Source organism: Wyeomyia smithii, chromosome 2 (assembly GCF_029784165.1).
Source record: "Wyeomyia smithii strain HCP4-BCI-WySm-NY-G18 chromosome 2, ASM2978416v1, whole genome shotgun sequence".
Classification (NCBI taxonomy): domain Eukaryota; kingdom Metazoa; phylum Arthropoda; class Insecta; order Diptera; family Culicidae; genus Wyeomyia; species Wyeomyia smithii.
This window is the reverse complement of record NC_073695.1, coordinates 37,084,074-37,101,681: the sequence shown is the minus strand read 5'-3', so window position 1 is coordinate 37,101,681 and position 17,608 is coordinate 37,084,074. Positions and strand designations below refer to the sequence as shown.

General features: G+C 39.1%; 1 protein-coding gene across 1 annotated transcript in view; it reads left to right on the top strand.

The window, feature by feature from the left end:
* The window catches only part of LOC129721093 (phosphatidylinositol 4-kinase beta), a 142,281-nt gene that overhangs the window by 86,471 nt on the left and 38,202 nt on the right, over nt 1-17,608 (top strand). Inside the window, exon 2 of the mRNA XM_055673224.1 lies at nt 15,337-16,619. Within this exon, the coding sequence (XP_055529199.1) occupies nt 15,814-16,619 (806 nt within the window). The 5' untranslated portion in view covers nt 15,337-15,813. The remainder of the gene's footprint in view (nt 1-15,336; nt 16,620-17,608) is intronic.

Below are 17,608 nucleotides of genomic sequence, written 5' to 3'. Positions count from 1 at the left end.
TATTGATTTAATTTCTATGTAACCTAACATTTTGCAGGTTTTTTTTAGAAAACAAAGACGTAGTCCTACGTTAAAATATTTCAGGGTGTCGAAAATCAGGTAATGTCAGGTAGTGTCAGGGAATTAATTTTTCGCTCAGGTAAATCAGGGATTATCAGAGAAAACAAAAAAAAATTTAGGGAAATTTTTTTAACTGAAACGCGATTCTTTTTTAAAAGGCTCTTTAGCGCAAAAACTGATTTTTTTAGCATAATAGGCTATTTTTGGGACCTCTACGATTCGGTTTCATATCCGATTGAATACTTCTTTCACAGGGATTCCAGAGTTGCGTTAATATACGTTGCACTTTTTTGTGCGGAATGCTGAAACATATCAGGGAAAATAATATTATATTTCAGGGAATATCAGGGAAAATCAAGGAATTTCATCTTGAAATTTTTTTCGACACCCTGTGTTTGTTTCGAAGTTCAACATTTTCAAGGCAATTTAACTTGGAACAACTGCACGACAGTCAGGCTTGTTATTATCCTCAATATGTGGAAAGAGCAGAGTTAATATTCACCGCTCAGTTATTGCCTAGTATGAGTGCTGCTTGTAGCAATTTTTTGCACCACACTTCTTTCTTCTACTTTGTGCTGTGTTTCTGACGCTCGCAGAAAAATTAATACACTTGCTGCTTACACCACAGCTCAACGAAACAAGGGTACTGGATCACTCTATTGAGAATACACACACATACATACACATACACATACATTGAGGTACATCGCAATGCGTAGCGCTGCGATAAATTCAATAGATTGTTTTTAGTTGAGATGCAAATAAACAACGCAATCTATTTTCTTTCCTGGATGCTCCCCTCATCTAATATATGTTTAAGAGACACACAGTAAAAGCACTGCAGTAAGCCGTTCTGTAGTTGTTGTGCGTAATGTCATTTCCTGTGAGAAAGCTCACACCAGTTTATTATTTCTCTGGTGAAATATTTCAGTTTTCACCGCGGTGTTTATTTTGCAAGCCTCTTAGATACAAACAATTCGCAAAAATTTCAGCTCAATCGGACCGAAAATGAGGTGGCGCAAAGCGAATGAATTTTGGTCTTCAATAATTTAATAATAAAAATTACTCCAACGGAGGTGGGGTGCATGAAATTTATTTTTTTTTTGTGCCAGATGGCTTAAAAATGCATCAAACGTCGAGAAGAGGTGGTATCATCTGAAGAAAAAAAATCGTGATATTGGTGATTTTTTGAGTTTCCGGTGAACATTTTGTGTAATTTTTTTTAAATTCCTGGTTACTTTTTTCCCCATATCAGTGATTGGCACCCTAGCGTGCATAACAGGAGTTGGTAAAACTGCCAACCATATGTTACCTTATGAAGACTGAAGAAATAAAAAAATATCCCATTGTAGAACCTCAAAATGCTGCCTTCTTATAGGTACGCAACATAATCGTAAAATTCAATTCCATTCGCAACATCGATGCCAATCCAATTGGCTTTCTTTCTTTCCTTTTAAAGACTGACACTACCTATAAATCTTTCATCGAACCTTACCATTGGGATGCATTACATACCTGAGGGTAGCGCGCTTGTCCTCACGTGAGCTCACGTGATCGATTCAACGTTCCAGATTTCGTACCGGGCATCGAAGAGGGTGGCAAAGCCTATTACACAACAGCCGGTCTGCTTGTCTGCTGCTATAGACGATGATCCAGGCTCGCGATTTGCGGTGGCTTTGTGTGTCTGGTCTGGTGTTCTATCATAGTGAACATCATCCTCCGCGGGACCCACATTCACCATGTTTTACCATGCTCAGAGAATGGAATTACATTTTACGAGGACATGCGTACTGGGTAAAATGCTTCCGCACGTGGTCTAGGTGTGTTTGTGTGTCTGCATGTTTGTAAGCTCAGAAAAATAAAAGCTGTTAGAACGGATGGCGAAAAAAGAAAGACTAAAATTGGGGCTGCCGTCCCCAACGAGGTCGGGGATGAAGCTCCTTTTTTAAATCACACGCTCTGATTTTTCTTCTTAGCGGAAGAGGGAGCGGCTTGAATCTCGGTGGATTTACATTAGGTGTGACCCAATTTTTCGGGATGAAGTCGCCCCACCCCAGGACGCGCAAGGCGTGGGAAGGTTTTTCCATGTTAATGCTCACGTCCGATTACGTACGGAAGCTGTTGATCCATGGGGTGGTTGGTTTGACGTCACACAAGACTCGATTTCATCTCATCTCAAGACGTGTCATCTTACGCACGTCAAATTTAATACCAATGTATGTGATGAGAATACTCTGACAGCTGTTTAGGAAAAAGACATTTTTAGGTTCATTTGTGAAATGGGTGGTGGTTAACAACTTTTATATCAAGAATAATGAAACATTAGTCACGCTAAATTATCAATTTTGCATTCTCACTCAACCCTACAGGAGAACAAAAGCAGTGCTCGAAGAAAGTCCTGTTTCACGGTACATCCCAAAAGGTCAATATGTCAATGAAATGCATTATGTTTCTCCTTTACGGAGGAGAAGAAGGCTTTCGTGTCGAGTCGGTCGTAAATAATAAAATAAGAAAGGCCCCAGCGTGCAGCGAAAGGCACACTGGAACAAGAGAAACCGCTCCGGCGAGATTAAAAGGTTAATTTTTTCTTCGCATGCTGCATATAGACATTTTTTTTCCCTTTTATGTGTTTATGAGATGCGTGATGCTTCTGATGGTGTCGGTAACGATGATGACGATGCTGATGGCGGTCGTGGCAATAGGGGCTAGGGGAACTCCATAAAATTGAACTTTGACTGGAGAAAATAAATAATAATACACAAAAAAAAAATGAAGTCAGCGCCCACCGTTGCTGCTTGCGTTCCAGGCTGGGTGCGGTTTTCCACATGCAGATGCAGCAGCCGAAGTGAAAGAAGGGAAAACCGGTATCCAGCAATAGCTGTCACTGAGATACGATGAAATACGCTGCTCCAGATGGAGTGCATTTCTCACAGCATGATGCGGCGTCCGCCCCGGCACTAAAAAGATTCGAGAGGAAGGCATGAAATGAACCGTTTCTTCACACAAATAAATGGATTTGTAGAATATGCTCAGCTCGCGTCGAAAATTGGCTCGTTTAGCGTTCCGATTGAGGGATTTCATGCCATTTCACCCAATCGTCGGCAGCGCGTCTTCCCAGATTTTCGTAACTTTGGATGATCGAAATTTTCAAAGTTACACCGAAATCTGAGAAGCTATTACTAACTCCAAGGACAAGTTTGTGTCCCTCGATTGTCAAAATTTTTCTCCAGACGATTGCGTTAAGTTTATATCGAAACATCACTGTTGGAAACTGCTTTAGTGCTAGCTTATGGGCCAATTCATAACAGTTAGGACTTTTGATCATCTATCATCCACAAGAGGTACAGTGACACTTCTTATGCACTTCGGTTTGCTTCTTGAACGAAAATGTTTCACTTGACTTCAAGTACTCACTCACTCTGGCGGATAACGACCAAGCAGCATTGAACACATACAAAAAAAAAAGAATTTTAATAATATAGTTACTAACGATTATTTGTGGTTTCAAGCACTAAGTTGTGGCAGAGTCAGCTTCCGTGAGGTTAGAAAGAAAAGGCGGACCGTGTTGCCATCTTACGATGCCTTCGATCAATTGAATAGCAAAACTATACTCGAGGCATAATTTTGCTGGTGGTAAAAAGAAAACATGATCTCCGTGAGTTAAGCAAAAGCGGGAAGCGATGGTGAACGGTTTTGCTAAAGCTGTGAATGATGTGTTGCAGCTGCCGATGAAAGTACTCCAAATGCAGCCGATCCTTTTCTCGCGCGCAGCACTCTTCATCACTTGCTGCATCGATGAGGGGTTGCGAAGTGGTAGGTAGGATGGTGGCGAAAAAAAAAACGACCGCAAGCATCAACAGAAGCGCATAGTGAAATATTACTCAAAACAAAAAAAAAAACATCCACAACTAGCAGCAATACAACGAGAAAAAGGAATCAAATATAACGAGCTGCACAAGAAATGCTCCAATGCGAGAGTTCGTTGATCCAGTTGCTGCCTCACTCCTGCACGTGAAGTGTTGCCACTCGATCGAGCAGGAAGAGAAGCACGAGAGAAGCAGCGAGAGGCTTGTTTTTGTTGTTTTTGCATCGAAAAATTAAAATTTATGTATGTGCATGTTTACCTAACAAGCGGATGATTCGGCGTGTGGAAACGATGTTTTTGCCTCGACGCATTCTACTTCAGCGCACACTGCCCTCAGCTAACTCGGCTAGTTGTTGTTGATGATGATGATGGTGATGAATTGATGTTGATGCTGGAATCTCGGGTTGTCCTATACAATGAGCTCTGTGATTTGAGTCGTAGCTTTTCAACATTTTTACAGTGATTAAACTCATGCTGGTTCGTTTACTTTATACATTATTAACTACGATACATTTTTCCTGACGGTGTTCATATTTACAATAAAGTGAAAATTAATGTCATCATGTCATTGACATGTCATTGTCATGTCATTGTCATGTCATTGTCATGTCATTGTCATGTCATTGTCATGTCATTGTCATGTCATTGTCATGTCATTGTCATGTCATTGTCATGTCATTGTCATGTCATTGTCATGTTATTGTCATGTCATTGTCATGTCATTGTCATGTCATTGTCATGTCATTGTCATGTCATTGTCATGTCATTGTCATGTCATTGTCATGTCATTGTCATGTCATTGTCATGTCATTGTCATGTCATTGTCATGTCATTGTCATGTCATTGTCATGTCATTGTCATGTCATTGTCATGTCATTGTCATGTCATTGTCATGTCATTGTCATGTCATTGTCATGTCATTGTCATATCATTGTCATGTCATTGTCATGTCATTGTCATGTCATTGTCATGTCATTGTCATGTCATTGTCATGTCATTGTCATGTCATTGTCATGTCATTGTCATGTCATTGTCATGTCATTGTCATGTCATTGTCATGTCATTGTCATGTCATTGTCATGTCATTGTCATGTCATTGTCATGTCATTGTCATGTCATTGTCATGTCATTGTCATGTCATTGTCATGTCATTGTCATGTCATTGTCATGTCATTGTCATGTCATTGTCATGTCATTGTCATGTCATTGTCATGTCATTGTCATGTCATTGTCATGTCATTGTCATGTCATTGTCATGTCATTGTCATGTCATTGTCATGTCATTGTCATGTCATTGTCATGTCATTGTCATGTCATTGTCATGTCATTGTCATGTCATTGTCATGTCATTGTCATGTCATTGTCATGTCATTGTCATGTCATTGTCATGTCATTGTCATGTCATTGTCATGTCATTGTCATGTCATTGTCATGTCATTGTCATGTCATTGTCATGTCATTGTCATGTCATTGTCATGTCATTGTCATGTCATTGTTATGTCCTTGTCATGTCATTGTCATGTCATTGTCATGTCATTGTCATGTCATTGTCGTGTCATTGTTATGCCATTGTCATGTCATTGTCATGTCATTGTCATGTCATTGTCATGTCATTGTCATGTCATTGTCATGTCATTGTCATGTCATTGTCATGTCATTGTCATGTCATTGTCATGTCATTGTCATGTCATTGTCATGTCATTGTCATGTCATTGTCATGTCATTGTCGTGTCATTGTTATGTCATTGTCATGTCATTGTCATGTCATTGTCATGTCATTGTCATGTCATTGTCATGTCATTGTCATGTCATTGTCATGTCATTGTCATGTCATTGTCATGTCATTGTCATGTCATTGTCATGTCATTGTCATGTCATTGTCATGTCATTGTCATGTCATTGTCATGTCATTGTCATGTCATTGTCATGTCATTGTCATGTCATTGTCATGTCATTGTCATGTCATTGTCATGTCATTGTCATGTCATTGTCATGTCATTGTCATGTCATTGTCATGTCATTGTCATGTCATTGTCATGTCATTGTCATGTCATTGTTATGTCATTGTCATGTCATTGTCATGTCATTGTCATGTCATTGTCATGTCATTGTCATGTCGTTGTCATGTCATTGTCATGTCATTGTCATGTCATTGTCATGTCATTGTCATGTCATTGTCATGTCATTGTCATGTCATTGTCATGTCATTGTCATGTCATTGTCATGTCATTGTCATGTCATTATCATGTCATTGTCATGTCATTGTCATGGCATTGTCATGTTATCGTCATGTCACTGTCATGTAATTGTCGTGCAGAAAAAAATTCAAGATGCACGAAAGCTTTCTCGGTGTTGGACTACCGTGAAATAAAGTCAATTGTTTTTCTATATTCATTGCCATACCTAATGATTGTCAACTTCAGGCAGTCAGGATTCTTGGCTCGGATTGCCTGGTTCACAAATGAAAATTAAATTCAAACACTTCATTTCATTACCATATACAACCACAAGCTACGACAGAGCACAACCAAACATCGCCATAAACTTCGTCGCATTCTTCAAGTGAACATTTATTCGAGGAAAGTCCACCAAACGTACAAATCGCTTGAATACTGTTGCATGTAAGCGTTTCCATAATCAGCCCACAGCGAAATGTTTTATGGCTGCAGCTGCAAGGAAATGCATTCCGAAATGGAAACGCTCTCCTAATGCTGCGACAAGGCGGCGGGGGGTTTTCGTATGTGTTTTCAGTGCACTTTGCAGCAGTAGAGATCGATGCTACCGTAGACAAACAATCACACAATCTTGTTAAATATATGCTCAATGTGCAAGCATTCATGCACGCTTGTTTGTACACATTATTAGCAAACATTGACATGATGCAGTCAAGCACATATGGTCCCCACACTGGGAAGGAAAACCGAAACTGGAGTTCCATCGACGATGGAAAAAGTAACAATATTTTGCTTCGCTTTGTTGTTTTGCACTCACGAGTTCTCCAATTTTTTTCGTAATTTAATTTTACGCCCAATCCTACCAATTTTCACTCATCAGTTGACCGAAGCGAGAAACAAAAGTGGCGACTGCGACGACGGTATTTATTCAATTCCGAGTACAAGTGAAAATGAAACTCATTAACAAGCTTACCGAACGCAGTGAACTGCATAACCTCTATCTCTCTCCTTTACACACACGTTGTACGATGTGGAAGCCGTCGCGACGCATCGATAAGTAAAGGAAATGTCAAGTGGAATTGCGGAACATGATACTTGTGAGAGATTCGTGAGGTGCACGCAAATGCACTTTGTGTTCTTCGTCACTCAACAGTTGCGGTTAGCTTTCGAGCAGAAGGATCAGAATCTGGCACCGGTGAGGATAACGATTGAAGGGGACGTCAGTTTGTTGGAATTTGATTACTGAATTTGGTTTGTTGTTGCGGTTGTCTGTGCTGCACCAAAGCTAGGGAAAAGACGGCAAGGTTAACCAGCATCATTTTTCAATCTAAGTAAAATGATTCTATCCAGAATCCATCTTAGTAATCTCTTGCTCGAATCACGATGAATCACTACGAATGGCATCAATCAAGATTCCATTGCCCTGCGGATGATAATGCTAGTTCCATTCTATCTCCATTCAGGAAAATTATCCAGTACTTATCTCTATAATGCCGTCTCCCGTCTCGTAACCGTGCAATTCCTCGGATGTCGTCCAGATTTCCGCCCTCTCGGTTCTTTTCCCGTCGGACTACAATGCAAAGAAGTGGCCCGGAGCGAACATGGTTGCCTGCATTATCACCCTCTGCTGCGAAAGCGCTATGACAATGCAGAACCCAGATTGTTCGGGTCGAAGACAATGTTGTACAAATCATTGTATGATAAAAATAATTGAATATTACGGCAAACAAACCGGAATAGCTATGGGATGACTCATCTCTGGATGCAGCAGAGCGACAGTCAGTGTAAAGCAAATACTTGACTAACCCCAATTGTACAAACATTGCCTGGCAGTTGTATCTTCCTTCGTCGTCGTCCTCATCGGGGTCGTACTATGCAAGGGTTGTGCGAATTCGATTGCGCTAGCCCCGGCTAACCGAAATGGCGACGACGACGACAACGGTCGGAGAGTGCTAGGAGTTTCGTTCCGTGTTCGAACAGCTGGGTTAGGAAACCAGCCAACCGTCAGCAGCAGACAATCGATGCATGACATCATCGCCAATGGCCGCTCACTGCCGGAATCTTCAAGGCGAACGTCGTTTCCACGCAGTCCGACAGTGCGATGCGGTTTCCTTGGAAACCAGAGACAGAATAACAGAAAGGTGGAGGACACACATTCGCAATATGGACAGACACTGACAAAATATCTAAGAAGAGATTAATTGCGATTTTCGGTTCGCTATATGGACGAAAAAAAAAGACCGGAGATGATTTAGATTTTTTCCCCGGAAGTCTGGCGTCAGTTTTTTCGATGTTCAGCTTGAGCTACGCTGCTGGTTCGTGAATTGGCTGGTTAGTTTATGTTTCGATTAGGCAGGAGATAGTATACTTAAAATGGTCGTATTCAGCAAGGAAGATAATAAATTTCTAGTCCAGACTGATCGTACAGTTCTAAAGAAAATTAGGAAATGTTAGGACATTGAGATCTTATTACCAGAAACGAAAGTTCTTAAAATGTATAGGACGGCGAAAGTAAATTTAAAACTTCTGTGAAGGAAAAACTGTCTTTCAGCATCAAAGCTTAATTGTTTGCATAACTGTCATGTAAACCTATCCATGATCGCAAAAATGTCTCGAACTACGACTTTATTATTGCACGACAACAATAGTTTCCGTAGCCGTGTCAAATATACTATTATTGATTAAAAAAAAATAGTTTCCGTCTTTAAAAAAGTTGTTCTAGAAGCTTCAGGATGCTTTTTACAAATGACATTCATACATTCCAGAATCTAGTAATTGTTTTATTGACTCAAATGCATTTTTTTCGGGAAGCCATAATATTCAATATTCATGACTTTGAGTAATTGGCATTTAAATTTTACCCACCCACAAATTAACCGCGTCTCAACTAACCAGTAATTTCAACGCTAACGTAATGAACAACATAATTTTTTTACGAAAACAAAAAGTCTTTTAAAAGCCGTTTAAAGGAGATTTTGTTAGAAAAACCTTAGTTTGTTCAGAAAAGTTCTAGGCAACAAAATTGTCTATCTGAAAACTTATTTTGTAAGAAATCTGAGAGAACCAAAAATTATCACTTTTCGTTTAAAAAAATTTTTTTAGTGTAGAATCTCAGATTTTTTTTAAATATTTCAAAATGGACACCCGTGTCTTGTCGAGTGCGTGGGTTTTCTTAACAATAACTACTTCCAAAAAAAAAGTTCCTGTTGTTTTATTCAGTTTTCAGAGTAAAACAGATCCGTTATGAATCAAAATTCGCAATAATTTTTTCAAGTTTCCTTGTCTCAAAATGAAAAAAAAGGCACCATATCTCCACCAACGATCTGGTGAGAAATCAATTAATTTTAGTTTATTTTTCAAGTTCACCATTAAAAGCTCTCGTGAAAAAGGTGAAAAAGGATTTCCCACAGGCGCTCCTTTTGTTTGTTTATGAAGTTCCTCTCGAAAAAATAACTGTCTTCCATGCAAAGTGGAGTTTGCAAGTTAGTTTTCCTAGTACACTAAAGTCTTTTTGGCCCCCTTTTTGCGTCTTTCATACGTGAGTTTCTCCGTAAAGTAGTTTTTTGCGCGGTATGTTTTAATTGGTTTTACATTATCAAATCGTTTATTAAGTGTCAGATGAGTTTACTTAATTCAATTATTAAATATTTACTGATTTGGCCAGGGGTGACTCGTGGCTTTCGAACCTATATTCGACTATAAATTCTGAAAGTCGCGATTTGAAGAAGTAATCACAATCATGTCCCCGAAAAAACGCCTTACTATTCTTCGTTACTATTTAAAAGTAGAACTATAAATTATTAAAATGTAGGTATAATTTTGGATTTGAAATTTATTATTTGCTTGGCATCCCCGTGTGTAATGCACAGGTTGCACCTATGGACGAGTCGCCCCTGGATTTGGCCATTTTGAATTTTTTTTCTAGATTTTCAGTTCGACTCGCATACGGAAATAACACTGCTATTGATTTTTTTTAGAACAAAAAAAAAGCAGAGATGATTGAAAATGTTAAGCAAATGTGTTTTTCTTACGCGAAATTTGAAATGTAACGCGGATTTCGTAATTCACGTGGACTTCGGAATTTAAGCGGATTTCAGATTTCACGCGGTTTTTTTTCTACGCACTACATTATCAGATGAGCCGAACTTCCAAACGATTTATCGCTTTTGTCGCTGGGGCACTCGGGAAGAGAGCTGTGACATCAAAAGAAATCACCCCCGCTCCCCAGACGATTTTAAATTTTCAACAAATCTGGGCTCTAAACAGATCAACTAGGAAATTGGTTCGGCATTGATTGACATACCTTACCAACCATTTTGCCAATCTTTACGTTGGTGCCCCCACAGCTGAAACTCATTTTCTCTTTTCATTTTCAGATGTTTGTACTTTTAGAAGGCTCTTTATTCTAGAAAGAGAAAGGTGTTTCAAAGTCTTGTCAATGCTTCACCAAAAATGGACTGGCATTCTTTGATGTTCTCTTTTCATGTCAGTAAGAGGTCTGTTGTCCTAATGCGCCATTGTTAATGTTGTCCTACATTGGTTCATAATAAGGTTTGTCACTTAATTCGTTAATTCGTTAATCGCCTGTAAATTGGCGTTATTATTTACATACATGGAAGTTTTCTGAACATTTTTATAAAGGATGGTCGCGCTCCACTAACATGTGCAGTTCAAAAATTGAAGCTGTTCTTTCCACTTTCAAACCAAATGTTGAGTTAATGATGGCCTATTCAACATTTGGTTTAAAGGAAACCGCAAAGTTGAGGCCTTTATTCAAACAATTCAAAAGTTATGTCTTTGTAAGTTCTCGCTTTTTTGTTCCTCATCCCTGAAAATTTATTCGGCTCTAAAGGCTCGGATACCATGTTAAAAATTTATAATTTAGAACGATTTTTGCAACAGCTGTGTGAAAATCATAAATATTTTCTAAAGTTTCATTCGAAATTTATGGTGTAATCTTGATTGTATCAACGGATTTTTTCTATCAATAAATTGTAATCGTTTTTTCATGTGCTCTATTTATGTTTTTTCTTATTTTTTTTACCTTGTCTGTGAAAGGTCGACTCTAGATGGTACTAATAAATGAGTTTCGGTCTAGCAATCATTGATCTTAGAATTTAAAACAAAGTTATTTTTATTTGTTCCTACGTTTCAACACTTGTTGGTGCCTTCATCAGGAAAGCTGTATGCTACAATTCTTCATGGAGAGTTGACAATTGTACATGGAGTTCTTTTTTGACTTACAACAATGATTATCGAAATACGTCAGTTGGTTGCATCTATAATTTTACATCATCGTAGACATTCCGATTCCAGTAATTTGCTCTGAATATTTTTTTATAGAATGAATACATGAAAATACTAACCTAATCGTTCTTTGCTCACGTTTATACGCTTTACGGTGGGTTCCAGTTTATCTTTACTATCGGAGTGTTGTAGTGGTTTTAATTTTGTGGTTCTTTTCGGTTAACTGTTATACCATCTTCATGTCTGTTTTTAAGTATGTGTAAGATCCCCGCGTACGCTTCGCCAAGATGATCTGTAAGCGTATTAAGGTAAACAAAGAATTTGTAATTTCTCGTTTAGGATAGTTTTATTTGTTTGTATAACTTATCAAGAGCCTATTACTTGAATGTCTATGGAAATTTAAAATTATTGACCGCCGATCTATAGATATTACCACCTGACGTAGAACAATAACAATTGTTGTAAGTCAAAAAATTGTTCACTATCCATGTGAAATTGTAACAAAAAACTCTATTCAACAGATTCCCTTGATGAAGACACCAGCAAGGGCAAAAACGTTGGGGCGAATAAAAATAACTTTGCTGTAAATTCTGAGATTTATGACTCCTTAATCTCCCAGATGATCTCGAGGTACGATGCTGGACTAACAAGCCAGTCGTCGTAGGTTCGAGTCTCGGCTCAGGAGAGACTGTTAGTGTCAGTAGGATCATAGCGCTAGCCCCGTAATTGTCCTGTACACTAAACAGTTGGCTGCGAAGTCTGTGTATAACAAACAGAAGGTCAAATTTCGAATCGGAATGTAGCACCAAGGCTTTGCTTTTTTTGACTTCTAATTCGAAACGCAAAGATTTTTTTTACCTTTAGTCTGGTATGTTTTCTAAGATTTTTTAATACACATTTTGTTAGGTTTCTACACTATTTCATCAATTTTGCACTGAAAAATTTGCTTTTTTTGCAACATGCAAGATTAATTATTTTTTTTCTTCTCCATTTTTTTATCGAAAAGACTTTTTTCTTTTTTTATTTCTATCCGCCATATTTGAACGTGGAACAAACACTTAAATGTCGAAAAATTGAACCTGAAATAAATCAAAACAAAAAGCATTAATCACAGTAAAACAAGAAAAATGAATAAACCAAAACTAAAAACAAAAAAGTGTGAAAATTTGAAACAAGAAAATGAAAAAATGAACTTATAAATTGTTATTTAAAATACCAGGATTGTTGTTTTTCAATGCCCCTTTTTTAATAGTTAATTCTAAATTTGAAATTACAATTGCGAGAATGTTAAAAGTAACTTTTTTTTATTTCAACATTCTCCAAATAGTTTTCTTCTTTTATTCTATAAGCATTTTATGATTTCTAGTATTTTTGTGAATGCTTTACCTTATCCAATATTGCTGTTTGTTACTTAGATAATAATTCATGTTTCATAATTTTTCGTGTTTCGTTGTTACTCAAAGGCCTTTTTGATTTGAAAAGGTTGAGGTAAGAAACTAGCTTTCTTCTCGTTTCTTGGATGTAGCCAGAAGAAGAAGAAGAAGAAGATTATAAGCCGCTACTACAATAGATTGAAACGCCAAGGAACAGTGAAATTGGAAGCCAAATTGCAAAATTATTTTTCATTCTTCATTTGTGGTTTTGAACAGACACAAGTGATGAAAGCTTGAGGAAATTTTAACCAAGTGAATATGACAATGTGCAGCTCTGAAATATTATACAGGTTGGACTTGGTTATCCGAAATTTTTTTTCTCCGGATAATTGAATTTTCCGGATAATTGAATCATCAATTTTTACTTACAAATTTGCCTTTAACGAACGTAAAATAATTTTTTTCTTTCGTTATGTTATGCATCATTCAATGCAGTGGCGTACCCAGAAATCATTTCTGTGGAAAAAGGGATAAACTCTCGATAAGCAACGAAAAAAAAATTTGACACTGATTGGTTTCACTTAACTCGGACATGTCCTGAACATGCCAGAAAGGTTAAAATTGGTAACAAATGTGCTGAAAGGCATAGTAAAGGTAAAATTTCAAAATGAAAATTAAAAACAAACAACAGAAAAAAATCGGGAAAATCGAGTCTAAATTTCCGGATAATCGAATCCGACGTGTATTTCGTTTCACAAATCCAACAATTGATCAAAAACCAAAATTTCGTTTATTATTTTCTGAACATCATAATATTGTTAATTGCTATACACATCGGTAACTTTTGAAGAGCATAATGAAACTTATGTCTTATTCCAAATGACATAACAATGACTATGAACATGGCGTCAAATATTTCACACCTCGTCACATTTTATCTCAGGTGACTAAAATTCAAAGGTCTTCCAAGTGGCATCAACCGCCCCCCTTATTCACAGTACCAAAGCATCCACTCGCGTACAAGCCGTGAACACTTCGCATATTTTCACGGCAGCCGGAAAGCGGAAGGCAAATTTTAACTGATGCTCTGCCGCATAAATATAGGTAGTATACATACATGAATGGAGCTCTTTTACCGATACCCACTTAAGTAGTAGTAACGAGTTTTACCGAAGACTGCGTTTTTACAGCAGCGACTGGAAGGATTGCTTTCGCGGAACCTAGCAGAGCAGTGAGGCCAGAGAAAAAAGTTGCCTTTCTCGTACATAACGCTAAATCATGCTGCTGCTTAATTATTGCACAAGGAATTATACTTTCCTTCGCTGATTTATGCTTTTCTCTGTTTCTCTCACCTTCCCCCCCAGTTAGCGCAAGTTTGTTTCACCCCGACAGTTAACTTTCCGTTTTACCACAGCTACGACTACGATGCACAAATGCACTTTCCTTTTTGTGATTTTTTTTTGATGTTGCTAGATGTTGAGAATATTACCAGCTAAACTAATATTACTAACTAAACTAATCCGTAACAGTGTTACGATTAGTGCAGTGAATAACTGCGAACTTTCCTTGTTCTGCATAACGAACTCCTCCCGGTCGTAAGTAGTTGCAGCAAGGAATCGTAGCTTAGTCTCCCATGAAACGAACAATCGGAGCACATTTCTCTGTCCGACAAAGTAACGCGAATGGAAGTGGCAAGTAAACTGAGCTCGTCTCGCTTGTCTAATCTTAATTTTACGATTATGCCATTAGCTGCCACTGTTGGGTCGTTGTTGGAAACTAATTTGAAATTTAAAATATTTCCTCTTCCGTTCTGCTGGTACACATTATTGCTGCGTGTTGTGTTCATTTTGACCGACTGAGGAGGTTCTGCAGCAAACACGGGAACCTAGGCAAGATGAATTGAGCGAAGATCTTTGACTTAGCATGACACGAGGGATTTGTATAAATTAGACAGGTCTTTGACATCGTCCAACATGAATAAACTGACACGTGAAGAAATGGTTCCATATTTTTAGCTTCGGCTTTCACAGTGATTGCTATAACTTTCTAGAAGAGTGTTTGCCTAGATGGAGAAAAACGCCTTCAATGCAGCTGCTCATTTTTATTACCCTGCTATCATTTAATTGCATCACCAGCTTCGAAGGACTCGACTATCTCCATCTATCAGATTTGTTTTATGGCCGCTGAAATCTAGCGTGAGTGTCTTCTCGTTTCACCCAGCAAGCGAGCCGGTAGTCATGCTCTAAGGTGTAGTATCTTTGTTCCCTTGGTTGGAATATACAACGCTTCCCCCGCGGTTAGTCTGAGCAAATTAATGCAATAGAATGTGCAAATATCGCGTCTAACTCAGCCATTCTCTGCCACAAATGGCGTGCACGAGTTTATTCAAAGTTTCATCGGTTGTCGATAGTCGCCATAACGTAGAACTCCCGCAGTAGAATGGTGATTGTTGACAGTGCCTGGCGCTGTCTGTGCACCTTCAGCTGGCACTCGGTCAGTAACTCTTTATCTGCGAGTGGTAACTCTGTTGAAAGGAACAAGCGTCGTCGAAATCGTTTGCACAAAAATTTGCCGTGGTACACATTTCTTACCTTCTCTCCTTTTTCTTTACTTGCAGGTGGTGGCCATTTGGAGCTTTTCATTAAAGCACACAGCGCGAACACCGGCTGGCTGCAGCTGTCTTTTGAATCGGAAAAATCAGCATGCCCTTCGTCTGACCGCCGTCGATCAGAACTAACACTGAAATGGCCCGCTGCATCGTGGCGGAAACAGGTTCCCCTATCAACGACAGGACGATTACTCGCCGACGAAGGATGTCGGATTTCAAGCTGAGCCGCAGTGAGCATGATTTGTGAGTTGAGTGCAGTGCGGTTAGGACACCCGTCTGGAACGACGACGATGATGAGGATAATCCTCTAGGTTAAATTGATGGCTTCCTCCGGCTAGAAGCATTAAGAGTTTGTGTGTGAGTATTTGGGGTTCAGAAAACACGTCAAGAGTTAATCGCTTAGCGTGAAAAAGTGCCAACCCGTGGCCATTAGTGTCAGATTCATGATATTTGTGTTCTTCCGGTTGAGACAACGGTGAGGGGAAGATGAATTCCGTGTTTTCCGCGTTCAAATCTTCCGGCAAGCATGACGGCAAACAAAAGTCGTCGGGCGGCAAAAAGATTGCTCAGGATCCGCCCAACAGCTACGAGAAGTTGCGGCATATACGGGAAATCAGCAGCAGCAAGATGAATAGTCTGGTCGTGTTGGATCAGGTCGAAACGAACGGCGGATTAGCTGTGCTATCGTCCTGTGCCACAACACCAGTGCAGAGTCCTTCCAGCGAGAAGAGTTTGGATCTCAAGGATCTCGGTGAAGACCAGGTAGATCGGGCAATAGTCGAAACGGTGCCGAACGGTACGGACCAGCCTCAATTACCTTCTGTCGTTACAACGGCAGTAACCGCAAAGGCTGACACATCGAGTGATAGTTTAGCTGATAGTGTAGTAGTTAACAAGCCTCCTTCGGGGGCAGCAGCTGTGGCGGCTGCCGCAGCCATAGCAGTAGTGACTCCAGCAACAACGATCAATGGCGGCGGTTCGGGAGTTGCCAGTTTTGCCGTCCCTGCCGCTCCATCATCAACCATTCCGACCAGCTACAGCAACAACAGTAGCAATCAGTGGAACGTCGTCAATGCCAGCGCTCGATTCCACAAACCGAGGCTCAGTTTGAGCAGTAGCGTTGGTCTAACTGGTACCGGCAGCAGTAGCAGCAGCGGTTGCGGCGGTAGCAACGCGATGCCTTCGGTACACGGACGTTCCGGTGGGAATGGCGCAGCGGGCAGCGGTCCGGGCGGAATGCCACAGAAAACCAGACTGTCGACGCACCAAAGAAATCTTAGTTTAGACTTTAGGTAAGTAGTTTTTTCTCTCTTTTCAACTGAGAAAGTAGAGTTTACTATTTTGTTTTGGCTTCATTTACTTGAGTTTAGTGACATCAGTAAAAGATTCGAAACGTCCTCTATTCTAATGATGGCCGAAATGAATGAAATTTGAAGCAATTTAAATTTTCTCCATCGGTTTTACATGGCAATACACAAACAAAATTTGATGCTCGAAAATAGAGCACTATTTAGAGGAAAACCGTAAAGAACGCATCAGCTCATGCTGATAATTCCCAAAAATACTCACACATCTGAGTTTAAATGATGATTGTTTTTTGTTTTGTTTTTAGTATAAACCCAGTTTATCTATGGTTCAAAGAGTGCGCCTATTAGATTAAATTACTTGGCAAACTGCAAAATTGTCTGTGGCTCTGTCCAACATGTAACTATTCATGATTGTTCATGATAAGCTTCTATGGTTAACTGTTCTACGAAAAACTGAAGTTCCTCTAACTCTCATACTTTTGGAATTCATAGTACTAAGAATATTTTAATTGATTTCACTAGCTTTCATCACATTTCACCTAAAACAATCGCCTTCCAATTTTCAAGATTTTCTGAAGGGGGGGGGGGGGTTATACATAAAATGAAGATAAAATTTGTAACGGCCTAATTGGAAAAAAAATCTGGAAAAACTACTAAGTAATTTTTACACTGAATTGGAAAGAAAAGTCAGGAAAATATTGGATGAATTATGCAGAATTTTCACGATGTACTGTTTCACGATGTGATTCTTTTTAAGTCAAAAAGTCTGGGTCTTACAACCGTTTCTAGTTTCCCAGTCGAAACGCGAATCGGATTAGATTTGGCTCGGTCGATTAATATTACAATCAATATAATGAGTGCGTTTGTATTCTCGAGGGTAATTGGATATTATACAAATATTTAAAAACTTAGATGCTTCGGATGGTCGATGGTTGTCGCTCGATTCATTCGCAGATTCACGGTATTCGGCAAGA